Source organism: Dermochelys coriacea, chromosome 15, assembly GCF_009764565.3.
Source record: "Dermochelys coriacea isolate rDerCor1 chromosome 15, rDerCor1.pri.v4, whole genome shotgun sequence".
Lineage (NCBI taxonomy): Eukaryota > Metazoa > Chordata > Testudines > Dermochelyidae > Dermochelys > Dermochelys coriacea.
The window spans coordinates 26,042,609-26,060,078 of NC_050082.1; the positions used below are offsets into that span (position 1 = coordinate 26,042,609).

At 40.2% G+C, this 17,470-nt stretch overlaps 2 protein-coding genes across 4 annotated transcripts in view; one reads left to right on the plus strand and one right to left on the minus strand.

The window, feature by feature from the left end:
* The window catches only part of RHOF (ras homolog family member F, filopodia associated), a 56,728-nt gene extending 55,135 nt beyond the window's left edge, over positions 1-1,593 (minus strand). For 2 of the 3 annotated variants that reach the window (XM_043498419.1, XM_043498417.1), the window contains exons 1-2: positions 866-1,382; positions 90-544 (exon numbers count right to left, since the gene is read on the minus strand). In XM_043498419.1, coding sequence (XP_043354354.1) covers positions 90-173 — 84 coding nt within the window. In that variant the 5' untranslated portion in view covers positions 174-544; positions 866-1,382. Of the gene's footprint in view, positions 1-89; positions 545-865; positions 1,383-1,458 lie in introns of those variants that run through there. The other variant, XM_043498418.1, reaches the window with a different exon arrangement.
* Positions 1,594-2,143: 550 nt separating this feature from the next.
* Positions 2,144-17,470, plus strand: part of SETD1B (SET domain containing 1B, histone lysine methyltransferase) — a 70,231-nt gene continuing 54,904 nt past the window's right edge. The window contains exons 1-6 of the mRNA XM_038372734.2: positions 2,144-2,948; positions 3,142-3,296; positions 3,716-3,814; positions 4,269-4,539; positions 8,585-8,697; positions 12,000-13,175. Coding sequence (XP_038228662.1) covers positions 2,876-2,948; positions 3,142-3,296; positions 3,716-3,814; positions 4,269-4,539; positions 8,585-8,697; positions 12,000-13,175 — 1,887 coding nt within the window. The 5' untranslated portion in view covers positions 2,144-2,875. The remainder of the gene's footprint in view (positions 2,949-3,141; positions 3,297-3,715; positions 3,815-4,268; positions 4,540-8,584; positions 8,698-11,999; positions 13,176-17,470) is intronic.

Sequence of the window (17,470 nt, forward strand, 5' to 3'; positions counted from 1 at the left end):
CCCCAAACCTGACAAGAATACAGCATTGCAAAGAAGAAGCCATTACGAACCACTACCCCACCCCCCTCACAAACAATATGGAGTACAACCTGGAGCTGCATGCTGAAATGCCAGACAGCCTCCCGGTTTTTCTCGTGGCACTGGGCTGCAAAGGCATGATACGCTTGGTGCATTAGCAGATTTTAAAATAAAATTCAGCTGGGAGTTAGTTGCATGGGCTCAGTAGCTGCATGAAAGCACAGAACTGCTGTGAACATCAACTGCGTCACTTCTTCCCGACTGTGACAATCCAGGCTGCAAAGTGTCCCTCCTTTGGAGGCAGCCTCCCTCATTTTGGATCTATTTTCAGACCGTTTCTAAAGTAGCTGCCTCTCGTGGGGAAGGATTCTGCAGCGCATTTTAGTGAGACCTTTACAGGCTCGTTGTCACCGTTCTGAAAACAGTCCCTTTTTGTTTTTCGCGAGCCAGATTCTTCAGTAATTAGATGGATAAACACGTAAAGGGGGTTCCCTTTCGTCTTCTAAAATCCTCCTTTATAATCTTACTGTTTGGAAATAGATGGGGGGGGGGGGGAAAGAGAAGAGAGAAGAAGAGAGGAACAATTTAACAGCCATGTAATGCCAGCATGGATCCGCAGTCTCCCTCCACAAAAAGCAGAGCTGCTAACAAGCGCTTTGTGGAGAAAAAGAAATCACGCTCTGAAAAAATATATATTAATATAGTCTGTATATGTATCGATGATACAAGAACAAGTTAGCTACCGTTTTTACAGACGATAATTAGGCTCTCTCTGTCCAGGACAATAACATTTGTTGAACAGGCCTGGGCTAGCTGTTTCTCTGCAAGGGCAAAAGGGTTTACTTACCCGCTCACCACTGATGAATGCAGTTCTCAAGGTGAAGTTGTGTTGTTTAGCTTTTTTTAAAACATTTCTAAATATATAGCTATATAATCTGTATCCCCACTTCTCTGGGGAATTTGCAAGTCAAAACGTATCTTGTTAAGACATGTAAAGATCTTTATATGGCAATGGTGTAGCATCAAAAAGCTATAGAAAACGTTGTCCAGTTATGTTGACTGAGAGTATCCAGTTAGGACTTTTACTCGAGGCTTAAATCTAGGTTCCTGTGACAGATTTACTCTGTACATTAAAAGGACAGCCAGTGGCTTTACAGACTACACAGAAACTCAAAAATGTTTCCCCAAAATATTTTAGTCTGTACATGTTAGTGTGAAAACACCTGGTTAACATTTACTGTATGTAAACATTTTAAAAACATCTCTCGCTAGATATTTTGCTTTATAAATAAAATATTTTAAAAGCATAAAATTGTTTTAGCTAAACAGACAAAAAAAAAAACATAAGACATGCAAATGAAGGCTCAGAAATAAGGACAACTCCAGTAACATTAACATGAAAACTACACTTAGTAAGGACAGAATGGATTGGGTACTTACAATGTAAAAGAAAAAAAAGTTTATCATAGTCAATTTTTATGCCAGAATTCACTATTCCTAAGTCTATATTTAAAACGTTACCTTATAAGCACCAAAGGAGTTAATAAAAATGGCCAGGAATTAAGTGTTTAATACAGGAACTACTTTTTTAAAATTTATTGTTCAGTCATAATATAGTTATAAAGATTAAAAAACCCAAACAAAAATATGTATTTACTTATTTTTGAATTCAAAATTGTTACTGCTGACATAAGGGTGTGCCATGACCTAGTTACACAAGACAAAGATGGATTCCAAATCATAAGGAAAAATCCAAATCTTTTTTATCTTCCTTCTTCATTGAGTCCTTTAAAATGTTGTCAGACATTAATACAACACTGAGAAGTCCTGAAATGGATGGTGTGGATTCAAATAAAGTATCCCCCTTTGGAACAAAGGAAAACCCAGTTGGCCATTTAATTCCATTGCAGAAAAATGGCTGCCTGATCTGTTGGCCTCTCCTTAGCTGTCTGGTGAAGGATGTTTTTAGATCAGCGTCTAATAACTCAAGCCAAATGGAAGCTGCGCGCTGATTGGCTGCGGGCTCCTGGTGCCTTTAACCAGCCAATTACCTAACCACGGCCAAATTACAAACCAAAAGCACAAGATGAGCTAAAACAACATGAAGCCCAAAGCCAAGCGAGACGCTCCTCGCCCAGGAAAAGAGGCAAAAAGAGAGATCCCCAGCTGCCTTTCACCGCTCAAACAAAATGGAAGCTCCACGCTGATTGGCTGCTGCAACCCCAGGACCTTTAATAAGCAAAACTGCTACTTTCTCCCCCTGGTTCCCGTCCTGTGCAATGGACACATTGTAACAACGCGGCTCGCCAGCCAGCGGGGCTCGGTGGGGCTGCGGGAACACACTGTAGCGGGGGGCCAGAAATACAGCCATTCACCCCGGGCCGCTCCCGGGCTGTCCCTGCCAGGCTCAGTGAGTGCCCCCAAACTTGTCCCCCCCTCTGTCCATCTTGTTTAGAAACAGTTTGCGCTAAGGTAAACGCAGCCCGCAGATTCCAAGGAATTCCCTGCATGCCATTAAACCGGGGGGGATCCCCCCTCCCCAGGCTCGATCGGCTCGGGAAAATGCATGGCCCTTTATTTCGGGTGGGGAGGTGCCACGGCTCGGCGAGGCTGGGGGCTTCGCGGCGCGCCGCAGCTGCTGTGAATGTGCCTTCGGTTGAGGGCGGTTAGCCATTAGCCGAGCTCCATAGTGGTGTATTGTGGGATGCCTGAGAAGCAAGCAGAAAGCACACACACAATATGTGTTGGCTCGCAAAAAAAGGAGGCAGGAGCCTTTCAAAAGCAGTGTAATGTAACCGGCCGAAGGTGAAAAGGAGCTCGCCTTTCGCTGCAAGGAGACGATCGGCCGCCTCACTCAATGTCTTTCAAGGAGATCAAGGCAGGGGAAAAAGCCAAGCACCCAGAAGATCATGGCAAAAAACAGAGTTCAAGTGAGATTGGGTCTTTCCTTCCCCCCTTCTGTCTCTTGTCTCACGGGGGTTGTCTAAGATTTCCCCCATTTTAGAGTCTTCCTGTCTGTGTATTCTCCCCCCCCCCCAGCTTTGATGGGTTTAATGGGTGATTCTTAAAATGGGATCTTTATTACATTTTTTAAAAACTTTGTCTTTCCCCCCCCTCCCCCAGGTTGGATCAACGGAATGGAGAACAGCACACAAGCCAGCACTTCTGTCGAGAAAAGAAATCACCATTGGAGAAGTTATAAATTGATTATTGATCCAGCTCTGAAAAAAGGACAGCATAAACTCTATCGTTATGATGGGCAAAATTTTAGCATGCCTGTAAGTGTTTTGTTTTTTAAAATAAATGATGTACCCCACACAAACCTCTACCTAGCCCCCCTCTCTAGCAGTCCTTGTTTAGGGGAGGAATTGGGAGGAAAGGATTTTTTTAATGCTGTAATAATTCATGTTGTAACAAATGTTGGCGGGTGGGGGGAGGAAAAGGCACGAAAGTTACTGCCACCTGACACAATGTATTCAACTGTCAGGATCCCAAGAAGGAGCTAAAACCTGGAGCTTTTTTCTCTGTGTTTCCAATCTGTGTCTATTTCCCAGCAGTATCACAATTTGACACGTGTTTGTGTGCTTTTCTCTTCCCCTGAGGCTTCCCCGTGGTATGTTTTTCCCCCCTGAAATTTCTAGCAATATTATTGATGTTTTTTGTATCTTCTATTTTTCCCCTCCACCCTACCTTGCAGAACTCGGGAATTGCTCCTGTGGATTGTGTCAGAGATCCCAGGATAGGAAGAATATGGACCAAAACCAAGGAGTTGGAGCTTTCTGTTCCCAAATTCAAGGTACCTGCCCTAACCTTTAGGTTTAGTTTGGATTCTTGTTATCTGTCAGTTGATCTTGAGTTTGAAATAACTTAATGGGCCCTTTAAATGACAGATTCATATTCAGATTATCTGGCAAACCATTTAACAATAATCCTATTCCATAAAGAAATCAATACATCTGTCTGATAGGATCAGTTTACCTGTTTTGAGTTATAACTCTGATGCATGATATAGCTGCTTAAAATATGTTTTTAAGGTGAAAAAGTAACCATTTCCATATGAATTTCTGAGAGTGTAGAGACTGGATTTCTCTTCAGACTGGTGTGACATTGTTTGTAGACAGTTTCTTTCCCCAGAGTTCTAAGGAGACTAACTCTGTCTGTCTGTTCCAAATGATTTAATTTTCTGCTGCCAGTCTCCCGCCTGGTTCTTAATTATTTGTATTTAATTTTGTGTTTATATAAATCTCCAGATTGATGAGTTTTACGTGGGGCCAGTGCCTCCCAAGCAGGTAACCTTTGCCAAGTTGAATGACAACATCCGTGAAAACTTTCTGACCGACATGTGCAAGAAATATGGTGAAGTGGAAGAAGTAGAGATTCTCTACAACCCCAAGAACAAGAAGCACCTGGGCATTGCCAAAGTGATCTTTGCCACAGTGAAGGGTGCCAGGGAAGCCGTCCAGCACCTGCACAACACATCAGTCATGGGCAACATCATCCACGTGGAACTGGATACAAAAGGTGGGAAGCAGATTTTAGCTTAATTCTCTATATAGTTGCAACCCCCTGCATCCCTTCTCTCCTCTTAAAGTGAGATGCTTTTCCAGACTGGAGGGGCTGGATGATTAAAAAATACTAATAAGTGAATGTTACTCTTTCCCTGTCTGCCTGTCTCTCCTTTTCTCTGGGCCATTGGAAGTCACGTGGAGCTGAATGTGTTGTCTGTTGCTAGGAGACAGTTCTGTAATTTACAAAATGCTGCCATCCTGTCCATTTCATTCACTCACACTGACACCAAGTTTGGCAAACTCTGCCCTTGCCATCGCCCTCAACCCTTTTCAGAATCTCTTTACAAATGCCTTGATCTAAACTGGTGACCGTTTTCAGAGGCTTAGAAATGCACTTCGAAATGCGGTTGTAAAGTTTTTTCCTGTCTTAGAAACTACTGTATCTTTAAAAAACACCCCACTGAACTGCAGCAGGATCCTATTTTCTGAGTTCCTGGCGTTTCACTGGTACTTAGCAACAAACCCAAGTCTGGCAGTAAAAAGTGTACAGCACTTGACACTGTGTGAGAGCACGCGAGTGTGTGTCTTCTCTCTCTCTCTCTCTCTTAAAGGGACAGTAACACTTTTAATCCTCAGCATAACTGAGGCACATGATACTACTATAGGAATTAACAGTACAGTAACTATTCAAGTACTGAAAATATTAAAATTCTGCTTATTGTTTTATGTGTGTTGTTTTTTTCCCCCAAACATGCTAGTGAAGGACCTTTCTAAACATCTGGCTAGAAGCTAAAGCAGTGAAGTACACAAAATGTTACAGGCATTTATTTGTAATTTTTATTATAATTATTTATTATTTGCATTGTAAACATAATTCCAGTTTTAAGCATGTGTTGCACTCTTTCTTTAAGAAAGAGGAAGAGCCCATGAACACCTTTCTCTCAAAGAAAAAAAGTGCTATGTTTGTCTCAGTTAACCATACAAAGTATAAAAAATGTTTCAACAACCTTCAAGTGCAGTGTTTACATAACATTTAGTATGTAACACATGTTATGTGAGTATAGTGGAATAATTTTTGACATTACTGCCTAAATATTAAAAGAACACCCAGAAAAGTTTTTTAAATCATTTGCCATTATAAATAAACTGTGACTGTGAAATGCATATGCTTTGATTTTGGGATTTAATATTTTTAGCACTATTTCATCTTAAATTGATATATCACCCTATTTATTTGAAATTTGAGGAAGATTAACATATACATTGAAATTGGAGCAAAAACCACTTTCAGTTTTAATAATGGGAGTTAAAGTGGATTCACAGGGGGTGAAAGTAGATATTAAGAGGTTTCAGAGTAGCAGCTGTGTTAGTCTGTATCCACAAAAAGAACAGGAGTACTTATGGCACTTAGTCTCTAAGGTGCCACAAGTACTCCTGTTTTTTTTGGGTATTAAGAGACTTCTTGAGCAAGCTGGTTGGAGAGTTTTCCTCAGTTTTTTGTTGATTTTATATTTCACTTTTGTAATCCTAGAACAGGTGGTCGTTCAAGAGCTAGGAAAGTTAACTGCATGTTAAGTTTGTGGTTTTGCATGTTTTGATTACTTTGGTGAAAACACTAAGACTTCTTAATTTTAAATTGCACTTTCATTTTTACATATAACTCATAAACTCTCTCTGTGTCTAATTTAACCTTTTAAAAACTTGTGGCTACTTTGGTTCTTTTAAAAGATGCAATAATACCAGCAATGCTTTGTGGTATGGCAAGATCAGTTAAAATATAATGCTAAAAATAGCAGTTGCAGCTTATGACATTTTTGGCTACACAGTCTATAATATTTATTTTACTTATCCATTTATTCCCAATATTCAGCTTTTCAAGAAGGTAGTAAAATGCACTTTTATAAAAATTCAATATTAGATTCCAAATTTTAGCAAAATAAATGAGTATAAAAAGGAGTGCAAGAAGTGTTTTATCTGTGTATTTAATGATCAAGTGGTCAGAGCACAGGACTAGGAGCTTGGAATTCATAAATTCAATTCCCACTTCTGAGATGTTCCTCTGTAGCTTTAAAGCAATTCAGTTAACTTATCTTCCTCCATTTCTCCATCTGTAGAATGGATATAATAGTTAATTACCTATCTCACTACCTCCTATGGGGGTAATTCAAAGCTCTGTGAAAATGAAAATACTAAGTATTTATTAATGTTTTACTGAATAAAAAGGGGAAAATGAGGAAGCTATGGTATTTGTGCTATTTAAAAAAAATAATTTTAAACTTGCTTCTATATCACAACATTGATGACGAGTGCTATAATTTCATGTGAATTCAATATTTCAAATGCCCTGGGCCAGATCTCCAGCAGCAAATTGTCATAGCTCCATTGACTTTAACTGGGTGATGACAGTTTACTCAAGTTGAGGATCTGGCCCAATATTTATGTATGTGAAGCAGTGTTGTAAAACTGAACATTATTGAAGCCTGATAGTGTTTATTCATGCAAAATTGAATTTAGTGGGTGTTTTACCTGAATAATGCAATATCAAGCTCTTAATCTGGAGCAGATTCTTTAGACAAGTGCATTTGTAGATACTAGTTACACACAATTATGTACAAGAATTGGGTGTTTGATCCTGCAGCACTTACTCATGTAGTCCTGTTAAGTGGGAGTACTCACTCACATGAATACATACTGTGTGTGTGTGTGTGTGTGTGAGAGAGAGAGAGAGAGAGAGAGAGCTGCAGGTTCAGACATAGGGTTTGTGCATTTTTACTGTATTTCATTTCTTTTTCAGTTATACATTACTTACTTTTTTTATTTGTAATTGAAAAGAAAAAGATAAAAACCCTGGGTAAGAAACATCTTCTGCTGTGTTGACTTAAATTGAATTTTCAATTTAAAAAAAAAATTATTCTCACATTCTAAAAAACAAAGAACTCGCCCCTCATGTAAGCAAAATTGAAAATATCTCAAAGGGTCTGACCCAGCTTCTTTTGAAGTCCATGACAAACTTACTGATTGCAAAATGAGCAGGCTCAGGCTAAAAGTAAACAAACTTGTCTAATATTAAGAAACTGTGTCTTCACTAGAATTCAGCAGCCTGAAAATGAGAATGTTAAACACAGATATCAGTATTGCATGCAGGTTTGCATTCTGTAGAATCACAGGTTTCAGAGTAGCAGCCGTGTTAGTCTGTATTCGCAAAAAGAAAAGGAGTACTTGTGGCACCTTAGAGACTAACAAATTTATTAGAGCATAAGCTTTCGTGAGCTACAGCTGTAGAATGTTCATGCTAGGAGAGTGCTACGTACACGTTACACCAAAACACAGGTTAGCCAGTACCTTCTTGGAAAAGTGATAATTATTTTGTCCATTGTGTTCTATTGCATCTCCTTTGTATTAATAACATCTCATATTCTATTGGAAAGGTTTATGAGGAAAAGGCTTCTAAACTGGCTATAGGTATTGTCAGAATTAGTTGTTGCATTTAGTGAGATGAAGCTTTTATAAAAGTTACAGTTCTGACACATGTAAACCATTTGACACTTCTGAGAAGAGAGAGATTATTGCTCGTCAGAAAGCATGGTGCAGAAACAGAGCAGCCAAATAGAATAAGAAGAGGGGAAAAAAACTACTTAGAAACCTCTCTCTCAAGGGAGCACATTAACAGAGGCAACTGTATCCTTAATTATATACATCAAGTTAAGTGTAACTACTAATTCTGCCCTGGCTAATTTTTTTTAATGCTTTCCAGTACCTTTTCCCATTCATTTCAGAGAGGTGGCCTATTGTTAATGCATTTTTTCAGATTCTGTAATTGAAGATGTGGTCACTCCCATTGTCAGAGAAGGGAGCGCCTTGAATCACTTGTCCCGCAGATTTTTAAGAAACGGTGGCTCTTACCTTAGTGCTGCCCTGGCCTCCTTTACTGGCAAGATGTTGGCTAAAATGGGGGCTATTAAGAGTGCTAGCTGGGTCGGGGGAAGGCTTAATAAAGAGACTTTCAATGTACAGTGTGTGGCTTTTTTTTTAATAAGTTTTCATTGTGGTTTGTGCAGGTGAAACCCGTATGCGGTTCTATGAACTGCTGGTTAATGGTCTTTACACTCCGCAGACCCTTCCTGTAGGCAATGAGCAGGATGTCTCGCCAACTGTGAATGAAACTCAGCAGGTACAGTTTGCTTGGGTGTATTTTAATAGTACATTTCTAAAAACTTACAAGCAGACAGTGGTTGATTCAAACAAGATTTTCCTATACAGGTGGTATTGTTTTGTTCCATCCTGGGGTAGCTTTGTCAGTACACTTTAAAAATTACTTTAAAATTCATTATCTGTATTTAAATAAATACATTGAATTTAATAACTGGAACTTGCCACAGCAAATGTAATTCTTTATAAGCATCATGCACAAATTCACGCTGTGCCTAAGTGAATATTGTGAGTGATTTGTGTCCTGTTATAAATATACAGAACCAACTAAATGCATCCTAGTAACTTTAGTAATTTCTGTAATTAAGGATGCAGGGCCAAATTCATCCATCGGGTCCTCCTGTTGAATTCAGTGGAATGACTTGCAAGGATAAACTTGGCTTCTTTTCTATCACTTTAAAGGTTATTCTAAGCTTTTGCTATAAGATGGGTAAGATGTGTGTTTTGAATTTTAAAGGTTAGGGTATCTTTTCTGCTTCCCCCCCTCCCCCTTAAAAATATCAGGAATGCCCATCCTGCTTCCTCTGTAGTTTTTCAGGAGCCTATCTCATGTGTTTGAGATTTTTTTTTTTCCCCCACACCTTTTCAAAATGAAGAGTAGAGAGGTGTTGTGTCTTTAACAATGACATCAGTTCTCCAAAATGATCATTGGAATCAGTTAGTTAACAAAAACCTAGCCAAGAAGTTCCAAACTCAGGTGTCTAAAGTTTGGCTCTTAAGTAGTAGACTATGTAAACATCTCTCTTGCAACTGACTGAACAGGCAGTCACCTGCTTCTTCACGGACCTCCATTTAAATTAGAGAGACTCTTTATGGAATCACTTGCTGGTTTGGAGCCATAGACTCCCAAATAAAAGTGGCCTGACTTTTCAGTGGTCTTGAGCACCCTGTCGCCCATGGATTTCTGTCCACTTTTATGTAGGAGTCTGATTATGGATTTAGGAGCCTAACTCAAGGCATCCAGGTTTGGAAGTTTTGGCTTTAATAGTTTTAAACATTGTAGCTATAAATCTTTTCCCCCTCTCAATTGCTCACCTTTCTCTCTTTGATTCTTATAATGTTCTCATTTCACTAGTTCTCCAGATAGACAAGCCTTGAATACTGAATGTGAAAATCAAACTGAAAAAAAAAACTACCTATCCCCAAACTCCCTCAAAACAAAACCTTTCAGGTCATCTTTGTCTATCATAAAGAGGCCTCATGTCCTCCTCAGCAGGTCACCCTTAAATGTGGAAGCGTGGAACTGAAAGAGGTTGTGATTTGACTAGATAGCCCAGTCCTGCCAGGTTCTGAGCCTCCCTGTTGGGCATCTTTCACTCCCAGTGACTTCAGAAGGAGTGGATGGTGCTCAGCATTTCACAGGGAGGTACTTATTGCCTCGTTACAGATGATCCAAAATGAATGTGTACACTTCTACTATTATGGGTTGGTTTTCACAGTTATTAATGAGACATCTAATTGCTTTATCATTTTTTGTTTACATCAGTCACCACCATTATTGTTGATTAAAGGTCTTGTAATTTATTATACAATATTATCCTGAACTGAATTTTTTTGGGGTGACTCACAGAACAGTAATTCTGGTGAGTCCTTCAGTTAATGTCTACCAGATTCTGCCAAGACACTGCTAACGTGCTGTAGTAATTCCAGTAGAGTATCTTGAAATGTCTTGATTTGCCTCCTTTCCTCCTGTTTCAGCAGTAAAGGTCAGCTGATCTGCCTGCTCCCTCCTTACAGCCCTCCCTCACTCAGGGCCTGATCCAAAGCCTATTGAAGTCAATGGAAAAACTTCCATTGACTTCAGTGGGCTCTGGATCTGGCTCTTACGTTGCCCTTGGCTGGGAGTGCTCTCTTGGCTCTCACCTGCAGGCAATAAAATACCCAGGGAGTTGATAAACAAATTTAATTATTGGAGGTGTAAGTCTGACCTAAGCTACCTTTGTAACCTTTGGAGGAGGGGGTGGGGTGAGGAAGAGAAGGTTTAACTGCCAGATCTTTATGGTCTGCAACAGTCATACCATGCAAAAAATAACTACATCTGCAAGTGTGTTTGTGTCAGTGTATCAGACAGTTGGGTGCTGCACAAAACCTGACAGTTCTGCTGATTCTGTGGAGCCATTGGCATGCAAATTTTAATTAAAAAAGTAGCAGATAGGATCTTTAAAAAAACTATTTAAAAGTTATTACTTCACTTTGACCTCAATAAAATATCTCTGTTTTTTGGTTGGTTGTTTTTGTTGTTGCTGTGTTAGAGCTCAGACCATCTCCTGCTGATGTGCAAGGGATTTAGACTAGGTAACTCTCTGTTGCCTATCTACATTACTGAACATTGATTTTGGCATGATGCTGATATGACTCATCATTGTTTGAGGGGTTTTTCTTTTCTTTTCTTTTTTGTTACTGGCTTCAAACTTTAATTGGATTGCTTGGATAAACCCCTCAGTGTGCCTTTGAAGTAAATTTCTTTGAGATCTATTATTTGGCTGTTATGCGAGGTTCATGTTTTTTAGTTTTTAGATTCCATAGCTGGAAACATTCTACCTGATCATTGTCTTTGTGAAGTTTCTGTTTAATTTTTGTTTGTTTGTTTGCAGTTCAGACACAACCTCTTTGCATATAGTAGATTGACTCTTCCGCTAGAGTTTAACATGTGACAAGTGGGGAGATCAGGGGTCTGAGCCGACAATCAGACCAACACAAAGCCCCATTGACTTCCACAGTTTCTGTACTTGCATACAGGTCTACTATGTGGAACTGATTGCAGGTGTGGAGCCAGTATGTGTATGTATGTGGTCTGATTTAATATGTGTATGGTCTGATATGTAAACTAGCTACTTGGGTCCCTTCATACTATGTAAAACAGTCTTCATCTTTTGGTTTCAGTGGTACTCTTTCATTCTCTTCTCTAGTTACATTCAAAAAATGAAATTTTTTATTTTATTTTCAGTATTCTTGATGTTTCATGTTCACCTGATTCTCTTGACCTTTAACATTGCTACTAAAGAATAAATAGTATTTGCCCATTTCCTTTACTTCCTCTCCTACAGACTTTTTAAACCAAAATAACTGCCTACATATTTCAATGGATAATTATTTGTGCATGACTTGGTTTTCAGAGCTACAAGCACCCACTACTGCCATGGAACTCAATGGGAAGTCTTGGTGTTCAGCTTCTCAGAAAAACAGACAAATAGTTTTTGAATGTGTGTGTATATATCTATATCTATATATATATATTATTTACTTTTATTTTATTTTTTATAGTTGACTGATTCTGTAAAACGTCTGAAAGACAGTAACCTTTCTTCTGCGGGATCATCCATTACCCCAAACAGTAGCACCCCGTTTTCCCATGATACAGCCTATTCCAGCTGTCGGCAAGATACCCCAAATTCGTATAGCCAGTATACCCCACAATCCCAAGGAACCCCGCTCACCCCACGACTGGGGACTCCGTTTTCCCAAGATTCAACCTATTCCAGTCGTCAAACGACACCAGCTTACCATTACGGACAGGACTCTGGGTATAAACCCAGGAGACATGAAACAAAATTTACAGATGCCTACAATAGACGACCAGGACATCACTATGTCCATAACTCAGCAGGTGTTTATAGAGGGTCAGAACATCAGTTTAGCACGTTCAAGTCTCATCAGCAAGAGCCAGTACAATTTTCTCACACTCCTCCCTTGAGCCACTCGGGTTCTTCAAGTTATAAATCTGCCTTCTCTCCATACCAAGCACCAGCTGTATTTCCCCCATCTGATGAACAGCAGTATCCCCAAACTTCCAGAGACACTGAGTACCGGAGACCTGCACCACCTCCAGCTGAGATCTTAATAGAAGGTAGTGCTGCTACTAATATTGATTTTGTTCCTGTGAAAGAAAAACAGGAGGAACTCCCATCCCTGCCACAGTCAAACTGTCTTACCGAACAAAGTACAGCATCCTTCTCTCAGACTCCAGAAAGGAGTGAGACGCCTGGCACCCCGACCATGGAGTCTGAAATGCAGCATAACAGTTTAGACTCAAGGATTGAGATGCTCTTGAAAGAGCAGAGAACAAAGTTACCTTTTCTCAATGAACATGATTCGGACAATGAGATCCGAATGGAAGGTAGCCCTATCTCTTCCTCCTCCTCCCAGCTTTCTCCTATCCCATTGTATGGCTCTAACTCTCAGCCCAGTTATAGAGGTCAAACCCCATCCTCGCGTCCCTCCAGCACTGGCTTGGAGGACATTAGTCCGACACCATTACCAGATTCTGATGACGACGAGCCAATCCCTGGGACAGCTACTCTGAGTCAGAATTCAAGAGGAATGTCAGAGGCCAGTATGACTCCTATTGATCAGCTGAGTAGGACGTCCAAAGCTGATACTTCTGAGACTAAAGAAATGCTGCCTGGTGACCAGACGCCAACATCAGAAAAAATGGATGAGGTAAGAGAGAGAGAGAGAATTCAGATAAGCTACATGACTGTCTATGTGACTAGAACAAGGTAGAGCATGTACTCTGTTCAAAAAGTGGTCTTTAGAAACGGCTGTGGTTTTTTTGAGCCAGGGTGGTTTTAGCCAGGTTTGACTCAGGAAGTTGGTAATGGGGTAGATGTGACATGAGCTGATGGTCTTAGTCCAGTTCCTGGTTAACAGGCATCCCTATTTCAAGAACAACCCCTGTAATTGCTAGTTTCATGTAGGGAGCTCTAGGATTGAATAGTCGATAGAAACTGAATTCCCCCTTGGAGGTGCTCCTTCCAGCTTAAGGTTGAAGCTTATTGGTGAGACTGTGTGGAAATTTGCATTACCACTGCTCATGCATGTACTGTCCTGTGGATCATCAGATTCTTGAGTCACCAGAGCTGTCAGTCCAATACTGCTTGCCAGCTCTGATGTCCCTTTTAAAAAATACATATACTTTGGTAGTTGTGACATTGTTTGTTCCATCAGGTGCGAACAGGAAACAGTTGTTGGGTTCTAACATACTCTTTCCTTAAGCGATTTAGACGAGAGGTAACTGACCTACTGGGGATGTGTTCCACTGAGTCTTCCAACAATAGAGCACAGCCTGCTGCCTCTAATGGAGCATTTGGGGATGAAGGACATCAGGAACTTAACTATATGGAATGCTGCCAGCAGACAGAGAGTGCATTGCAGTGGGTGTTTTATTTGGTATTTCAATTGAAACAAATGTGAGTAACATACTGTAATGTACATTTGGGTCCCAGTATAACATGTCACTGACAGTCAAAACATATATCTTCACAAATGCCTGACTCTTCTATTCAGTACTGTTTATAACAGGATCTCAAGCAGATGAAATTATTATAATTTGAGTACAAGAAAAAATCACATTCAGGGAGACATCTAATGTTCTAGATTGGTGCTGTCTAATAAATGAACACTGTGTAAAAGATAATTGTTTATTTATAAAACATTTCTGTAATTAAACTGCAGAAAATGCTTCCATGCTCCGGTAAACAGTTGCTTCATTTCCACCCTAGACGTAGCTGCATTTCAGCAGCAGGTGCAGCATTCTTGTGCATCTGTGGTTTGCAAAGTGCTTTGTGATTGTTTGGATGAAAGGCACTACAATCATCAGATCACACATTTTAAAATGTTAAATAAGGCTAATAGGAACATTCTCCTGAGATCTATTTTTTATGCCTAAATGATGACCGATATTTGGTGTGTGTTTTGTAAGTAAGTACATGTTCAAATCTTTTTGAACTTGGATGTGCCAGTCCAGCTTTAGAAGCAGCTTAACCACTTGGTGTGCCCCCATTCTTTTTATAGGCTGACACAGTCTCCACCCCTCTGGTAACAGGACTGCAGAGGAGAAAACTCTCTGATACATGTTTACTTTGGGGCCCCAGTCTTGGTTGGGAAGTGGGTTTTAAACCAGAAGACTGTACCTGCAGGATTGAGAGAGGATATTTTTGAAAAACCCACGTTTTGTGACTTGCTTATTCACAGATGGAAACTCTGCATGATCTGTTGGGCATTATGGGCTTGAATCTGCTTTCTTTTAACAACAAGCATTTCAGCACATTTTAAAAATTGGATGAATGCCAGTGTGATAGTTTGGGATCAAGGACTTTCTACAACTGCAATGTTAATGTCCCTTACTGGCCTCAAAGGAGTTCCCAGTATATTGTATTAACAGATTGTAATATGGGACAACAGTGTGCAGAAGTTGAAGCCTGTGGTTAATCTTAGTCTTCCCTTAACAAGTTACCAGTGTCAGAAGTTTGTCTTCACAATTCTGTTGCACAAAACGGAATATGTTCTAAAAGCCTATTTTAAAAGTCAAAAAGTTGTTAACAATATCTCAAAACCTATACTCCCTGCTGTTGTAGACTCCTTACACAGAGGTATTCTATTTTTTTTCTTCTTAGAGCTGTTTGTTCAAAACCTGCTATTATTTACAAAATCACCCTACAACTATTCCAGTGTATTTAAAAATGTATGTGCCTTTCACTGCTCCTTTATGATGTGTGAGCTGGGTGCTTTTTTGCTTCTCTCCCCACAGTGACCACCCCCCTCCCAGTTTTCCACAAACTAGGTCCTTGCTACCCTCCCTTTTGCTGAAGGATCCTTTGAAGGACTGGAGTTGAATAGCGACTCCACCGGAGGCTGAAATTTGAGTTGTAGCTTTCCAAACTTCAAGTGAGTCAGAAAGGAGTATTGAGTCTTGGGCTGGGAAAGCTGCTGCTCAGGCATCAGCCTATTGTGATGTTTCTGTTCAGCTCCAGTCCTTCAAAGAATCCTTCAGCAAACAGGAAAGCCAGGACCTAATATTTCTAATGTGCGAGAGGGAAGAGCAGAGCCAAAATTAATATTTGGGTGGGGAGGGGCCTGTAGTGGCCATCTTTCTGTCTTAAAGAAGCAATAAAGGGCAGATACTTGGAACCTCTTTCCTTCATAATTCACTTTTAAAGTGTCCTAATGTGTATTGATATACAGTCTGAGTGCACGCTCTATCTGTACACACGTGGACTGTGACGTCTCAATATTTGTAATAATAATACCCCCCCAAAAAGGTAGCAGGGAAGTTTTTGTTTAAGGTGGCAGCAGTTTTTCATGGGCCCAATCGTGCTTCCGCCAGAATGAATGGGAGTTTTGTCAGTGGGAACAGGGTTTGGCTCTACCTCAGAATTGCTGTTATGCAGTCACTCTTGTTCTCTAGGGAAAGCACCATGTACCCTGCATAAAGGCAGGAAACCCAGAGTTGCAATTGCAGAGGTTAAAATGGAGAGAGTGAGGCTGGTCCCGCATTAACCGCTCTGCAAGACACCCGAGTTTGATTCCAGGATCTGGCCTGACTCTTTGAGCTTGGCAGTGTGTTTGGCTCTGAGAAAGGGAATGCCATTCTTCTGTCAGCAACACCTACCCGTGGCTAATCTCAGGATAGTGATTATGGACTCCAAAGAAAGTCCTGTTAAGCTTCCCTTGGCTGAAAGAAAGCAGCTAAGAAGCAGAGCCTAAAGTGGAGATGAAATGTGGGCTGGGGAAAAGGCGGGGGAGGAAGGGATCCTTTTACGAAAAGCACATGCAAGAATTTGAGAGAACCTGTAGAGCTCATTCAAAGTAGTCTTGAGTACGGGAATGAAAACTGGGGAAGTGAAATAGAGTTTAGTTAAAATTTTATTTTAGCAAGATTCCATAGGTAACACCAAGCAAAGTCTTTTGTCCTGCCTAACTGAGCGACAGTGAGGAAGGTGTAATCATATCAAGCTCTTTCCAAAAAAACCAAAAAAACCCCAACTTTGTGTGTGTGGGATTTCAGAAGCGCAAGAGTTAAATATGTAACGTTTGACATTTTGACATCCCGTTTGAGCCAGGTCTTGTTTTTGCTTGGGGCCTGCTACAGGAAGAGGCCCTGCATGTGCATATTGGGGAGGACGGTAGGATCAGAACAAGTCACTTTGTTTTATATTGATGGTACCTTTTGTGTTCCAGCGTAGAAGACTTTAAGCTTTTTTTTTTTTTTTTTTAAGGGCAGCTTTTTTTATGATAAGAATGTCATCTGATTAGCACTTCACTTATTAGGAAATACTTTTATGTTGGTGATCAACAGCCTACAAACTGTCCTTGTAAATTGCCTAAGCACCTAGATACCAGAGTGATGGATGCCTTATAAATGCCTAAGATGATGATGAAAATAGGACGATTCTGGAATAATGAAGAAGAGGCTATTGCTCTGCTCTGTACTTTACTTGCTGTGAGTTTTAGTAAAGGGTTTTGTGACACAAATGGAGATTACACAATATGCAGTTGTCCTGAGGACACCTAAAAACTGCTGATGAAACCAGCTCCAAGAGCAAACTTTGTTTTTATGCAGTGGCACAGTTTTTCTTTCAGTTGATGCTGAGATGTGTTGTCACAGGACCACAGTTACTTTATTTTAAAAATTTTTTGTAGAGACTTTCTACATCTAAAATTATAGATCAGCATAAATTGAAATGAGCCAAATGCATCTCTAGTTAAGCTCCACCGAAGTCACTGGAGTTCCATCCAGCATGAATTTGCCCTACGTATTTAAATGTATTTGAGCTTTTGTTCCTCCATAGTTATGCCTAGACTTTGGAAAATTTATCATGGAGCTGACCTGAAGAAGAGCTGTGTGTGCTCGAAATCTTGTCTCTTTCACCTCACCACCTTGTCTCTGTAAAAATATCAGACAGGCCAGTTCCACTGTACCTGCCTAATTCCCCTCCTCAGTTTTAACTGGATAT